At 46.6% G+C, this 14,405-nt stretch overlaps 1 protein-coding gene across 1 annotated transcript in view; it reads right to left on the bottom strand.

Moving 5' to 3' along the window:
- Nucleotides 1-968: 968 nt before the first annotated feature.
- The window catches only part of LOC144824202 (dynein axonemal heavy chain 11-like), a 3,356,387-nt gene continuing 3,342,950 nt past the window's right edge, over nucleotides 969-14,405 (bottom strand). The window contains exon 93 of the mRNA XM_078683354.1: nucleotides 969-1,587. Coding sequence (XP_078539480.1) covers nucleotides 1,340-1,587 — 248 coding nt within the window. The 3' untranslated portion in view covers nucleotides 969-1,339. The remainder of the gene's footprint in view (nucleotides 1,588-14,405) is intronic.

Here is a 14,405-nt window from a genome sequence, read left to right as displayed (position 1 = left end):
AGAGACGTGTGGCTGTAACCAAGAATACCTTGCCGGCCAACTTGGATTTTTTAAAAAAAATGCATGAAGCAAGAGGGAGGGAGGTGGATCGCAAGGAGCGAACAGGTATTTTTGTGTGGATTTTACCTCTCAAGAATGTAGAAGCTTTACCATAAAGACATCTGTGCACAATATAAAGCTAATATTAACTACATTTTCACGCAGCATAGTGCAGCAGTCAAAATGCTGCACTGTGTGAGAAGGAGAGAGCAGGAGACAGACCATTTTACAGAGATATGGCCCTCTCCTTCCCTCTCCCTAGCGATGGCGCAGAACTTTGCAACCTTGCGCCACGCACACATCTTTGCACCATAGTGCAAGGGTGTCTGTGTGAGTCTATCATAGGTTTTGTACTGAAAGGCTACTCTTCCATTTCAAAATACTATGCTTAGACTAACTTTAAAAGCTTTCCAACTTTGTATGTGTGTACACAGTGCAGCATACATGCAAAGTCTGAAAAGAAAGGAGAAATAAAAGCATTTCTCTGTGATAGCGCCTATTTGAAATCAGTGTTATTTTTTTATGCAAAACCCTCCCTGTCTTCTTATTTAAGTAAACAAGGTTTTGCATCAAAAACCTTGGGTGGTTGCATGGGGCAGCCCATGCACCATCCATGGAACACCCCCTTGAAGGTAAGCAATGCATACAGTGCTATGCGCTGGTTTGCATTACTTTCAACTGATTTTCCAGCGCCGGTTTTGCGCTGGGAGGTAAATTGTTAATAAAAGATTTTTGTTCATTTACGTCACCCTAGTGATGCAAACACAGTGCAAAATCTTAGTAAATATACCCCAAAGTATTTTGAAAGAGATCCTCCTTAGTATGGGAAGCCAGTTTTCCTGAGATAGAAGAACACTGACAAATGAAAACCAGGAAGCACCAGTAACCAGAAGCCTGATTTTGAATAACTTGAGAGTTTTTGCAACAAGTATTTTTTAAATACTTTATTTTCATTTTAAGACACTGCAAAGGCACTAGATAACATATACAAATAATCACACTAGCCCTAATTATTGAACAGAAAACCACTGTCCTGATATGCGAAAGAGTACAGGCATAACTTGGCAGAGTTTATGATAGGAAGTAAAGAGAGAGCTAACTGCAAAACAGTTGAGTCAAAAGGGAAAACGTTCGTTTATTACCAGGTTCTTATCAGACCTGAGATTTTCCACTGAACCAATAAACTTTTTTGTTTATCAGTGATTGTATTTGTTTTTAAGCACCAGATCATGCTAACATTCAAATAAATACAATAATGATCTTGTAGCGGAAACTAAGTAGTATTGCTTGCTTTAGGTACTCAAACACTCAACAGTAATGCAACACCAGCAATGATCCATTTAGCTGGCCTTTCCTTGGTTTTTAGTGGAAATGCCCATACGTAGGTCGACCCTCTTAGCTTTGTTTTGTACACTGGGCACTCGTAAATATTTCTTGTGTCCTGTCTATCATTGGGAATTGCTCTTACAAAAATTACAGGCATTATTGGTGTTGAAACCTTTAGACGAGCTTCTGCAATGTGTCCACTTTGGCAATCCCATCTAGCACCTGCAAATATAAAAAATCACAAATTAATACAACAGTGCCCATTAATTGTGTTAATCATCTCACTCAAACCTTTGACTTGTACATTTAAGTTTTTGGGGTAAAATTGTAATTTCATGGGATGTCACGATCACCATGTATAGTGCAACAAGTATGTGAACGGCCACGTTAATGGGACAGTTCTGCACTAACAATAATACCCTCACAGATTGCACTACTGAATATCGAGGCTATAAATATTGTGATACACAAATATCATGGACAAAATATCGAAAGGTAAGTGCATATAGGTATGGAATTACTACTCCAAATTCTAAATCTATGTACCTTGAGGATATATGTATATGTATATCTCTATATATACCTAGAAACAACAGAAAAAAACCAAAAGGTTTCAGGGATGCTATAGTGAGGCTCAGATTTCACTCAAGTACAAAACCAATGAAGACCCAGATGTGAGGTGGCAGCAAGCTCTGACGTGTGAGACACAATCTGTTTGTGGACGCTAACCTACCTCAGGTTAATGGAAGAGGAGAGGCGTAGGATTATACGTCACGGTAAGCACTAAGCAGGTTTTACTGTGCGATGGGTGCTGCTGAGTGTTCCTCGGAGGGGGGAGTGTCAGAAAGCGACCACCATGTGGTCCGCTGTTATGCTTTCCCCAACACGTTCATAAAATTTTAAACTCCACTCCATTAATCATATAGTCGGTCTTCAGTAACACTTGAAATGGACTAAATATGGTTATTGTCCCAAATAAGAATACAGAGTGTCCACAGTGAGAGAGAAGTCCTGAATTGTACTCAACAGAACACTTAAAGAATTTAATTTCAGTAAACACAGTGCAAACTGCTATTGAAATGAGCACATAGACCACATTAACAAATCCTGCAATAAATGCAAACAACAGTATTGAATTTGAGTATAGAAAGAGATATTTCACGAGCATTCAAATAAAGTGGCAGACAGATGGAGTAAATGTGAACAATTATTGAAGGAATTGTTTGAGGAGAATGAAGAAGGAACCAAATTACCTAGTGGGTCACAGTCACAAGCTTCAATGCGAATAAACAATCCTAGACAACTATTAGAAGAATTGGAACAAGCACCAACAATGGAGATTAACAAGTAGTGGGAAAGTGTAACTCTTAAAAAATGTGTTGAATGTGGTCAGATATCGAGAGACTTACAGATTTTTGTACTTCCAACAATTAGTGACATCGATCCTGACCTACTTCAACAATGGCAGACGGATCCCTATGAATGCTCAATTAAATTGATTATCACTCTCATTATTCATGCTGGACGAAGATTATCTATCGCAATGGAAAAGGTTAAAAATGTAGAAAAATTTCAAGAAACAGAAGAAGGCAAGAAGTCGTTTGGAGAACCTGAGAGAAATATTTGAGAAATATGAGAAAGAGGTACAATTCAAAGAAAATGAAAAAATGTAACCGATATAGAATAGAATATGCCACTGGTAGAGTCTATACCTTTGCCAGACGATTTGATATAAACTACAATAGACAAGCAATGGACCAAATACAAGACTGAACAAGACCACTGTCAAGAGTGGAAAGCTCCGAGGTCAGCTCGGGGGACGAGCAACCTACATCTACATGGTCAAAATTGTATTTTTCTGGAGGATTGTGCCTGTTGCGTATGACAACTCAAGGGAGAGGCAGAGAAGCAATGATGGGAGGAAATCAAAAAGAACAAGGCACAGCCAGAAGAGACAAAGGAAAAGATAGCAGAGATGGAAAGAAATGTTATGTTAAATTTATTGAGCACACGTACACCATACGGTTTCATGGCACTAAAGCCTAGGGAGTGCTGCCGCTAAGTGGTTCATTCGAACACCTGGGAAAAAAGCCAGGTCTTTAAGAGCTTCCTGAATTGAGGATACAAAGTCATGATCTAATGTCTGGGGGAAGAGAATTCCAGAATTTTGGGGCCAGCTACCAGTTTCTTATGTTTGAAAGAAGGAGTAACTAAGAGTTTGAGGTGGGAAGACCTAAGATTCCGAGTAGGGGAGTATCTCTGTACCTGAGAAGAAACAAACACCGGACATTTGCCATAGAGTGCATTAAATATGATGCATCCCAACTTGAATGCACTGCGTTCAGCAACCAGAAGCCAGTGTAACTTTTTCATAATCGGGTTGACCTGGTGCCATCTCTGCTGGTGATAAATTAATCTAGCAGCCTGATTTTGCACCAATTGCAGTCTTTTGGATTGATATGCTGGTATACCAAAGTAGAGAGGATTGGCATAGTCAATATGAGAAATAACTAAGGCCAGTAGTACTTGGTCAGGGCATTGGTGGTAAGAAATCTGCTAATCTTCCTGATCCTCTGGAGCTGAAAGAAACAGGTAGAAACCACTGTCCCAATCTGGGATTTCATCGACAGGTTGCTGTCAATAGTGATGACAAGGCTTTTAATAGATCTAGACGGAAGGGGGGCTCCCAACTCTGGCAGCCAGAAGTTGGAGTTCCAGGGGTTTGAGGGCCCTCCAATTAGGATCAATTCAGTCAGTCAAACAAGCTTTATTCGACAATTGTCATAAAAGCATTACAGGTAGAAAAATATTCATAGTAATAAGGTTTAAAATTTACACAAGTACATAAAAATGATTTAAAATTCATCGCAATAAAAAGATTTCATCATGTTAAAATACATCAAGTAGTCAGGAGAAAAATACTCATTCAGTAACCTATCCCTTTACATTTTTATTTCTGATGACCCACGACCATCCTAGAAATTTCGCCACCGCTATATATATTAGGGGGCTTGGGTTTGTATAGATGATTCTAGCGGCCACTATTCCACTCCATGTACCCAGCAGTTTAGCCATGGGTCGCAACCAGACTCTGCGTGGAGCAGAGTATGCAGGGCACCCAAAAAGTAGATGACAAACTGTTTCTTTCTGATCCGGGCAAGATGGACATGAGGCGCTTCCACCACTAGACCACCTGGATGTAAATGCTCTGACAGGGATACTACCGAGTCTTAGTTGGAAATAGAGCTTTCTATCCAGTGGCTTTGTTATGTCGTCCCAGAATGACTCGAATCGAGTCTCATCCTTGAACTCCATAAACACCCCAGTTAGTGAGAGTGGAGAAGTGGTCCTGAACAATTTGGAGGATATCATCCCCCAGTACAATCCCTTAATTGCCTTTTTCGAGGGAAATATAGCGTTAGTTGGGTCTTCCCAAATCTCCGCCAGGCCCAGTTCTCTGAGAACCGCTCTAATTCCAGAGAGCCATTTTATCTGGTGGAAAACATCACTTTTAATGATGTCCAGGAGTCCCATGGCGAATATTTTTAGTTCCGGCGTTACCCATATTCGCCTCCAGTATAAAACTGGGCAGAGGTTTGCAATAATCTCGATTGGTTTCATGCCTAGGTCCTGAAGAACCGGGCCCATGGGGGTACTATGTGGTAGCATGATAAGATTACGTAGGAACCGCTTTTCAGAGACTGTTAACTTACTTAGGTTCCCATGCCCCCATATCTCTGCCCCATAGAGCGCTGCGCTCACAGCCTTCGCATTGTAGACCATGATTGCGGGGGCCACCGGTTTTGTCAGGGACTTGGCATGTTCACCAATTAATACCCCTGTGATTTGCCTATGCTTTAGGGTTGCTAAGTCAATCTGTTTGTTCCATCGCAGATCATGGTGGATGGTTACACCCAGATATGAGAATGATTTAACTTGTTCCAGGGGTAAGTTATTCATCAATACCCTTCCCCTAAATGACTTCTGTTGATTAAAAGACATAAATTTGGATTTTAAAACATTAATTTCCAACCCGTGGTCAATGCAAAATGTTTCAAAGATCCCAAGTGCTTTTTGCAAGCCACTTGGGGTCTTGTAAATAATGAGACAGTCGTCTGCAAACATTAAGATTGGTATTTTGGCGCCTGCTAAAATTGGAGCATCAACATTTGCCTCAGTCAAGACCTTTGCCACATTATTAATGTAGAGAGAGACGAGGGTCGGCGCTAACACGCAACCTTGGCACACTCCTCTCTCTACTGGAAACTGATTTGTGACGCATCCAGGGGCCCCATCTTATCTGGGCATAGTTATGCTCATGTAGTTTGACAATCAAGGAAAGAAGGGTAGGAGGCATGCCCATATCGTTCAGTACAAGCCAGAGATTTGTACGCGGGACAAGATCAAAGGCTGCCATCAAATCAATGAAGGCAGCGTACGGACTACCCCCCCCCCCCAGTTGGACAACCTTCCAATAAAGCATGGCAAAGTGTAGGACTTGATCGACTGTACTTATGCAGGCTCTAAATCCTGTTTGACCAATAATGTTTTTCTCTTTGATGGCACATTTTACATATAGAGGAAAGGTACATCAAGGGGTACGTCCTTTGCCCCAACATACATCAATCTGACAGTGGGACACTGGGAGGCTGAATGTGTATGGACGGACAAAACAGTTAGCTCAAGGAAAAGGTAATTTTATGGATTTGCTTTATCGCTGACCTATATTTAACATGGGAAAGAGAAGATGAATTGTAATTTTTTTTATAATCTCTTAATCATAATCCTAAAAAAATGTAATTCACATATCAAAGAAGTAAAAAAACAATTGATAATCTAGATATTCGAGTGTACATGGAGAATAACAAGAGCGGTGCGAAATTGTTATGTAAACCCACTAGCTGCAACAGTATTTTGTTTGCAAGCAGTGCTCATCCGAAGGCTCTGAAATGGAGTTTACCTTACGGTGAATTTTTAAGAGCCATGAGAAATTGTATGGAGGAGAAGGATTTTGAAAAACAGATGAAAGAGATATTTGAAAGATTTACAAGACGTGGTTATCCAATTTCTGTACTAGAGAATGCCAAGAGGAGAGCAAAAGCACGTAATGGAGATAATGTTTTGGTGCCCAAAACTTTAGAGAGAGACAAAAACGGGAAAATATTGAGATACATATTAGATTTGAATCTCTCTGATTAAAATTAATAATGATAACTGTTAGATCTGGGGGTCTCTAGTTGGCAGAGGTAAGTACCACTGTCCAAATAGGGACCCTTGCTTCTAGTCAGGACAAGGAGATAACTCTCTGAGATAACCCCTGCTCGCCCTCTAGGTAGCTTGGCCTGAGCAGTCTAGGCTAATCAGAGGCAATGCGTAAAGTATTTGTACCAACACTCACAGTAACACAGTGAAAACACCACAAACTGATTCCACAACAGTTTAGAAAAATAAAGGTATTTAATCTAAAACTACACAAGACCAAAACGATAAAAATCCAACATACACAGTTCAAATATGGTTTCAAAAAGAGTTCTTAAGGTTGCGTTAAAATTCTTCAAGTTGCGGTAAAATAAACCACAGATGCGTGAAAAGTTCACAGTTGCGTCACGTTTACTCACAGTACCTTTAGTTGCAACAAAGTTCCAAAAGCAGAGGCTGGTGCGGTGGAAAACAAGCGATGCGTTGCTCCTGAGACCCTGGGGAGGCGATGCGACAGCCCCGCTGCAGCAGCGGGCGTGTTGCGACGAATCCGGTCTGTATGGGGAGGAAGGCCACTTGTATGGATTCCGGTGCGTAGGTTCCGTAGGAAGTCTGTTCTCGCAAAGGCACGATGCGACGATCTCGTAGGTGCTGCGACGATCTCCGGGGCGACGATGCGCGGTCCAGTGGCGATCCTTTCTCTCGCAGCTCCTCGATGCGATGATTCTGCGACGACACTCGCAGCGACGTGATGCGGTCCGCAAGCAAGCGGTGCGGCGTTCTCACCCAGCGGCGACAGGCTCTGCGACGATACTCGCAGCGATGTTCGATTCTCCCGCACCGGTCTGGTGCGTCCCGCAAACGAAGGATGTGACGTCTCTGGCAGCGGCGTCAGGCGCTGCGACGATCTCGACCTCCGTAGCGGCGGGAAACTTCTCGCACTGTCGGGGAAGCGCTCCGCAAGCGAGCGATGCGACACTTTTCAGTTTCAAAAGTCACTCAAGCTTAGTTTCAAGCTTCCCAGCACCGGTCCAACCTCCAGAGGCCCCACAACTGGATCAAGCACTCTAGGAGGGACAGAACTCTCTCAGCAGAGTTCAGGGAAGCTGGGGGTGAAGTCCTTTTGTTCCTGGGACTTCAAAACAGGGAGCCAGCTCTTCTCAGGCCCTTGGAGATTCCTTCAAGACAGGGGACACAGCTCACAAGCAAAGTCCTTCCCCTCCCCTTGGCAGCAAAGCAACAGGTCAGTCCAGCAGAGCAACAGCAGGACAATCTTCCTTCTTCAGTTTCAGCTTTCTCCTTGGCAGAGGTTCCTTCTTGATTTCCAGGATGATCTAATCTTCTGTTGTCAGGGGTCCTGTACTTATACCCCTAAAGTCTTTGTTCTCTTGGTGCATGTGGGCCCTGTGCCCGGTCTGAACCAGTTCTGGGTGGATCCTGAGTACTTTGTTTTGCTGGCTGCATCTTTCCTTTCAGAGTGAGGGGCAGGGTCCTCAGCCGCCCAGCAGGGGGGTGGAGCCAGCATTGTGGAAGGCAGGCACAGCCCTATTCAGCCCAGGTGCTAACTCCTCCCACCACTCCAGTTGCAACTGCAGTCATTCAGCCTAGTGCTGACTCATCCATCCTGCTGGGGAATTCCCAAGCCCCTGTCACTCACAAACCAGACAGTCAATACACGAACAGGCCCAGGCACACAGAAGGGTCAGACAAGAGAACAGCAACTTTCTAAAAGTGCTGTTCTCAAACACAGGATTTAAAAACAACCTTTCCTAAAAGATGTGTTATTAAATTCTGAGTTCAGGGATACTAGATACTTATGTCCTATCTTGTTCCTATGGGAAGAAATGCTGTTAACCACTGTAGCCAGCAGCCCCCATGTTAATCTATGGAGCAAGATAGCCTTACAATAGTGAAAAACGAAAATGGCTGTAATTCACTACCAGAACATGTTACCTGCACCAGTACATGCTCTACCTTTCACATACACTGCACCCTGCCCAGGGGGGTACCTTGGGCCTTCCATAGGGGTGACTGATGTGCACGAAAAGGGAAGGGTTAGGCCTGGTCAGTGGGGACACTGACCAGGAGGACATGGCAGTTCTAAACTGCCCATAGGCACTGCAGTGGCAGGCCTGAGACACCATTTAAGAGCTACTCCTGTGGGTGGCACAATCAGTGCTGCAGGCCCACTAGTAGCATTTGTCATCACCAGCCCTGGCACACCCAGTGCACTTTACTAGGGACTTCATGGTGATACAAATATGCCAAACACGTATATTCAATCAGAATAACAATTTACACAGGGAGCACTTACACTCTGGCACTGATCAGCAGTGGCAGAGTGTCCAAAGCATCTAAACCAGCAAAAACGAAATCCAGCACAGCATCAAAAATACAGGAGGTAGAGGCAAAAAGATAGGGGGAAACCACGCCAAAGATGCCAGGTCTAACACGTGTCCCCTCCAGCTGAAAGTGGGGAGAACTACCCACCCTCTTGGGAGTTCTCTTCACTAAGGCGGAAAAACCTGGACAGACCATCAGCGTTGGCGTGTTCTGTACCAGGGCGGTGTTCCACCGTAAAGTCCATTCCCTGTAGGGAGATGGACCACCTCAACAGCTTTGGATTCTCACCCCTCATCTGCATTAACCATCTGAGGGGCCTGTGGTCGGTCTGAACACGGAAGTGAGTCCCAAACAGGTAGGGCCTCAACTTTTTCAGAGCCCAGACCACAGCAAATGCTTCTCTCTCAATCGCACTCCACCTCTGTTCCCTGGGGAGTAGTCTCCTGCTAATGAAGGCTACCGGCTGGTCTCCTCCCTCCTCAGTGATTTGTGAGAGTACTGCTCCCACACCATGCTCTGAAACGTCTGTCTGTACTATGAACTCACGGGAAAAGTCAGGTGCCTTGAGCACCGGTGCTGTGCACATAGCAGTTTTCAGGGTTTCAAAAGCAGTTTGGCAGGCGTCAGTCCAGTCAACTCTTTTGGGCAACTTCTTGGAAGTGAGTTCTGTCAAAGGGGCGACAATGGTGCCATATCCTTTGACAAAACGTCGGTAATACCCGGTGAGTCCTAAAAAGGCCCTCACCTCTGTCTGGGTCTTGGGGGGCTCCCAAGCCAGAATGGTATCAATCTTGGCCTGTAGGGGCGCCACCTGGCCGCTCCCCACCTGGTGTCCCAAATACACCACAGATCCCTGCCCTATCTAGCACTTGCTGGCCTTGATAGTGAGGCCTGCCCTTTGCAGAGCCTTCAACACTTCGCAGAGGTGTTGCAGGTGTTCCTCCCACGTGGAGCTGAACACAGCAATGTCATCCAGGTATGCGGCGCTGAATTCCTCCAGCCCGGTCAGTACCTGGTTAACCAGTCTCTGGAATGTGGCAGGGGCATTCTTCAACCCAAAGGGCATGACACGGAACTGGAAGTGCCCCTCTGGCGTTGAAAATGCAGACCTCTCTTTGGCCCCATCAGTTAAGGCAATCTGCCAGTACCCCGAAGTCAAATCAAATGTACTGAGGTACCGGGCAGCTCCCAACCGATCCACAAGCTCATCAGCTCTGGGGATGGGGTGTGCGTCAGTCTTCGTGACCGCATTGAGCCCACGGTAGTCCACGCAAAACCGGAGTTCTGGAGGGCCACCGGGGGTAGCAGCTTTCTTGGGGACCAAGACCACTGGGCTAGCCCAAGGGCTGCTGGAGGGCTCAATCACCCCTAGCGCCAACATCTTGGAAACCTCTTCCTTGATGCTGACCCTGACCTTGTCAGCTACCCTGTAAAATTTCTGTTTCACAGGCAGACTGTCTCCAGTGTCCACATCATGGACGCACCAGTTGGTGACTCCTGGGGTCAGGGAGAACAGAGAGGAGAACTGACCCAACACTTGGCGACAGTCACTCTGCTGTTCTGGGGTCAGGGTGGGCGAGAGGACCACACCATCCGCTGACCCATCTTGCTCCTTAACTGCCAGGAGGTCAGGGAGAGGATCACTATCCTCTTCCATTCCTGCATCTGTAGCCATGAGCATGGTTACTTCAGACCTCTCAAAGTGTGGTTTGAGGCGATTCACATGCAAGACTCTCAGGGGCTGCCTGGGAGTCCTCAGGTTAACCAGGTAGGTTACCTCACTCTTCCTTTCCACCACTTCATATGGCCCAGTCCACTTGTCTTGGAGCGCACAAGGCTCCACTGGCGCCATCACCCACACTTTCTGCCCAGGTTGAAATTCGACCAGAGTGGTATTCTGGTCATACCATCTCTTCATTTCTTCCTGGCTTGCTTCCAGGTTCGCCTGAGCGAGCTTCCTGAAGCGTTGTGTCTGGTTGCGGATGGCCAGCACATAGCTGAACTCATCCTGGGGGGTTTTCCCACGGGACTTTTCCCAACCCTCCTTCACCAGTGAGAGAGGTCCCCTAACAGGGTGGCCATACAGGAGTTCAAAGGGACTGAACCCTAAGGACTTCTGAGGCACCTCCCTGTAGGCAAACAACAGGCATGGTAACAAGACATCCCACTTGCGTCTCATGGGCTCCGCTAGGCCCATAATCATGCCTTTCAGGGTCCAGTTGAACCTTTCAACTAACCCATTTCCTTGAGGGTGGTAAGGAGTGGTGAACTTATAAGTTACCCCACACTCCTCCCACAGAGACTTCATGTACTTAGAGATGAAGTTGGTACCCCGGTCGGAGACCACCTCTCTGGGGAACCCCACACGGGAAAAGATCCCCATCAATGCACGGCCCACCACGGGTGCTGTGATTGTCCTGAGAGGGACTGCTTCCGGGTACCGAGTGGCGTGGTCCACCAAGACCAGGATGAACCTGTTGCCTAAGGCCGTCTTGGGGTCCAGGGGCCCTACGATGTCTATGCCCACCCGCTCGAAAGGGGTGCTCACTACTGGGAAGGGCTGAAGGGGGGCCTTCAGCTTCATTCCAGTCTTGCCACTGGCTTGACAGGTTTGGCAAGATCTGCAAAAGGAACCAACGTGCTTTCTCATCTGGGGCCAGTGAAAGTGGGTGACAAGCCGGTTTAGGGTCTTGTCTTTCCCCAGATGTCCTGCAAGAGGCACGTCATGAGCCAAACCCATTAGGAAGTTCCTGAAGCGCTCGGGTACCACCAGCACACGGGCTGCACCGGGCTCAGCAAACTTAGGCTCACTATACAACAAGTCATCTTCCCAGTAGATAAAGTGATCTCTGGCTGCTCCACCTGCTGCCTGGTCTACAGCCTGTTGCCGCAGACCCTCGAGGGAAGGGCACTCCTTCTGCGCCTTGCAGAATTCCTCCCTGGAGGGACCACCTTCCTGCTGCCAATGGGTCAGCTCAGGTAAGTCTCCCAGTTCGGCTACCTGTTCCCCTGTAGGTTCCAGGGCATCCCCCTCGGGTTCTGCTCCTTCCTGGACCGTGGGAACGGCTGGGGCTGGTTTCCTGCGCCCTCTGCCTCTTCCTCTCCTGGCAGGTCTCTGGGCCACTGTTTCAGGCTCCAGTTCTGCTGAATCACCCTTACTGGCTGCCATAGCACGCGTGGTCACGCAGATCCACGCAGGCAGACCCAACATCTCCAAGTGAGTTCTGTGTTCCACATCCTTCCATGGAGAACTCTCCAGGTCGTTGCCTAACAGACAGTCTACAGGCAAGGCATCACTGACAACTACCTCCAAAAGACCAGAGACTCCCCCCCATTCAAAGGGAACCTTCGCCAGCTTGCAGAGGCGCACTGAGCTGTCAGCTGCCACTACAGGGCGGAGTACACCAGGGATGATTTGCTCTTCAGACACCCACTGACACCTCACGGATGTCACGCTGGCTCCTGTGTCTCTCAGAGCCTCAATCTCCCTCCCATTGATGGTCACCTTCTGCCCATATTTCTTAGTGTTAGAGGGCAGTAAGGTTTCCTGGACCATCTCTTGGTCTCCTAGAGAGACAAGGGTCATAACTGCTAGCTCCCCCCAATCACTAGAAACCAAATCCCCTCCCAAAGCTACACTAGCTAACGCTGGGGTGGGGGCACCAGTGGGTGCTTGCTTCTTCTTGGGACATTTTGGAGCTATGTGGCCCACCTCATTGCAGTGATAGCAGGTAGGTGGGCCCCTGTTGTTTTTATTGTCCCGCCTGCCCTTAGAGGGCCATGGCTGCTTAGGTTTGGGGGTTTGGGATTCCTTTCCCTGGGAACTATTTTGGGGCCCTTCTGAGAACTCCTTTTGGTTACCCATGTCCCCCCCACTCTTCTGCTGGGGACCTTGCCCACCTTTGGCTGTGGTACCCACAATTCCTCTGTGGACCCTGGTACTGGTCCAGCGGTCCGCCTCCTTAGCAAGCTCAATGGGGTCTGTCAGCTTGCTGTCTAAAAGATGCTGGCGCAGCTCTGGAACACAAAGACTACTCAAGTGCTCCCAACTGATTAAATGCAACAACCCCTTAAAATCAGTTACTTTACTGCCCTTCATCCAACCTTCCAGTGCACGCGAGTACAAATTCACACACTCCATCCAAGTCTCAGACTCTTTCTTCTTGGAGTTCCTAAACTGCAGTCTGTACTGCTCTGGGGTAAGGCCATACCTGAGACATAAGGCCTCCTTCATATTGGGGTAGGTCATGGCACCTGCTAATTCTAAGGGCTCTAGAGCACTCCTCCCAGAAGCCTCAAAATGTTTCCACAGGCCCGCCCCCCAATGCTGATCAGGCACACCATTCATCTTCAATGCAATTTCATACGAAGTGAACCAGGCATAAATATCCTCACTCCTATGGTAATTCTGTACCAGGTCTTTGGGAATGTATACTTTACCCCCATGTACTGGCTGCGCGCTGCCACCATTAGAACTGGCATCCACCTTCTTGGCTTCAAGATCCAGTTCTTTCATGCTCAACTCATGAGCCAAAAGCAATTTCCTTTCCTCTAGGGCACGAGCCTCTCTCTTGTCTTCCGCTGCCCTTTTCATTCTCATGACTTCCAAGTCATATTCTCTCATTCTCTGATTTTCTTGTAACTCTTCTGGGGTGAGGCCCCTACCGGAGTGGTTGCTGCCAGCTCCTGAGCCTCCTCTGCCCACTGGCAGATCTTTGACTTGAAAACCATTTTCTACATCCACATCATCCTCTCCCTCTTGTGCCTCCCAATGGGCCTTCAAGATTTTCTGCAGCTCCTCCTTTCTGTAGGCGCTTTTTATGGGGCACTCAAACTCAAGGCAGAATTTCCTAAGTTGCTCAACTTTGTATGAATACAAATCTCCAATGGCAAACTCAATCTCTACTTCTGCCTCTTTACTGGGTGCCTTCCCATGCACAGACATGATGTGTTGAAGATTTACTCAAAAATAGAAAAATCAAAACCAAAAAATCAGTAGTATGCGGTGGCGTAGTGGTCTGCACTCACTAGTGATGTACACCAATTACTGTGGGTCAAGTACAAATACAAGTTCAAATCCCACCGCCTGACCACCAATGTTAGATCTGGGGGTCTCTAGTTGGCAGAGGTAAGTACCACTGTCCAAATAGGGACCCTTGCTTCTAGTCAGGACAAGGAGATAACTCTCTGAGATAAGCCCTGCTCGCCCTCTAGGTAGCTTGGCCTGAGCAGTCTAGGCTAATCAGAGGCAATGCGTAAAGTATTTGTACCAACACTCACAGTAACACAGTGAAAAAACCACAAACTGATTCCACAACAGTTTAGAAAAATAAAGGTATTTAATCTAAAACTACACAAGACCAAAACGATAAAAATCCAACATACACAGTTCAAATATGGTTTCAAAAAGAGTTCTTAAGGTTGCGTTAAAATTCTTCAAGTTGCGGTAAAATAAACCACAGATGCGTGAAAAGTTCACAGTTGCGTCACGTTTACTC

This window comes from Lissotriton helveticus, chromosome 3_1 (assembly GCF_964261635.1).
Source record: "Lissotriton helveticus chromosome 3_1, aLisHel1.1, whole genome shotgun sequence".
NCBI lineage: Eukaryota > Metazoa > Chordata > Amphibia > Caudata > Salamandridae > Lissotriton > Lissotriton helveticus.
The sequence above is the reverse complement of the archived record's forward strand: the minus strand, read 5'-3'. Positions and strand labels throughout refer to the sequence as shown.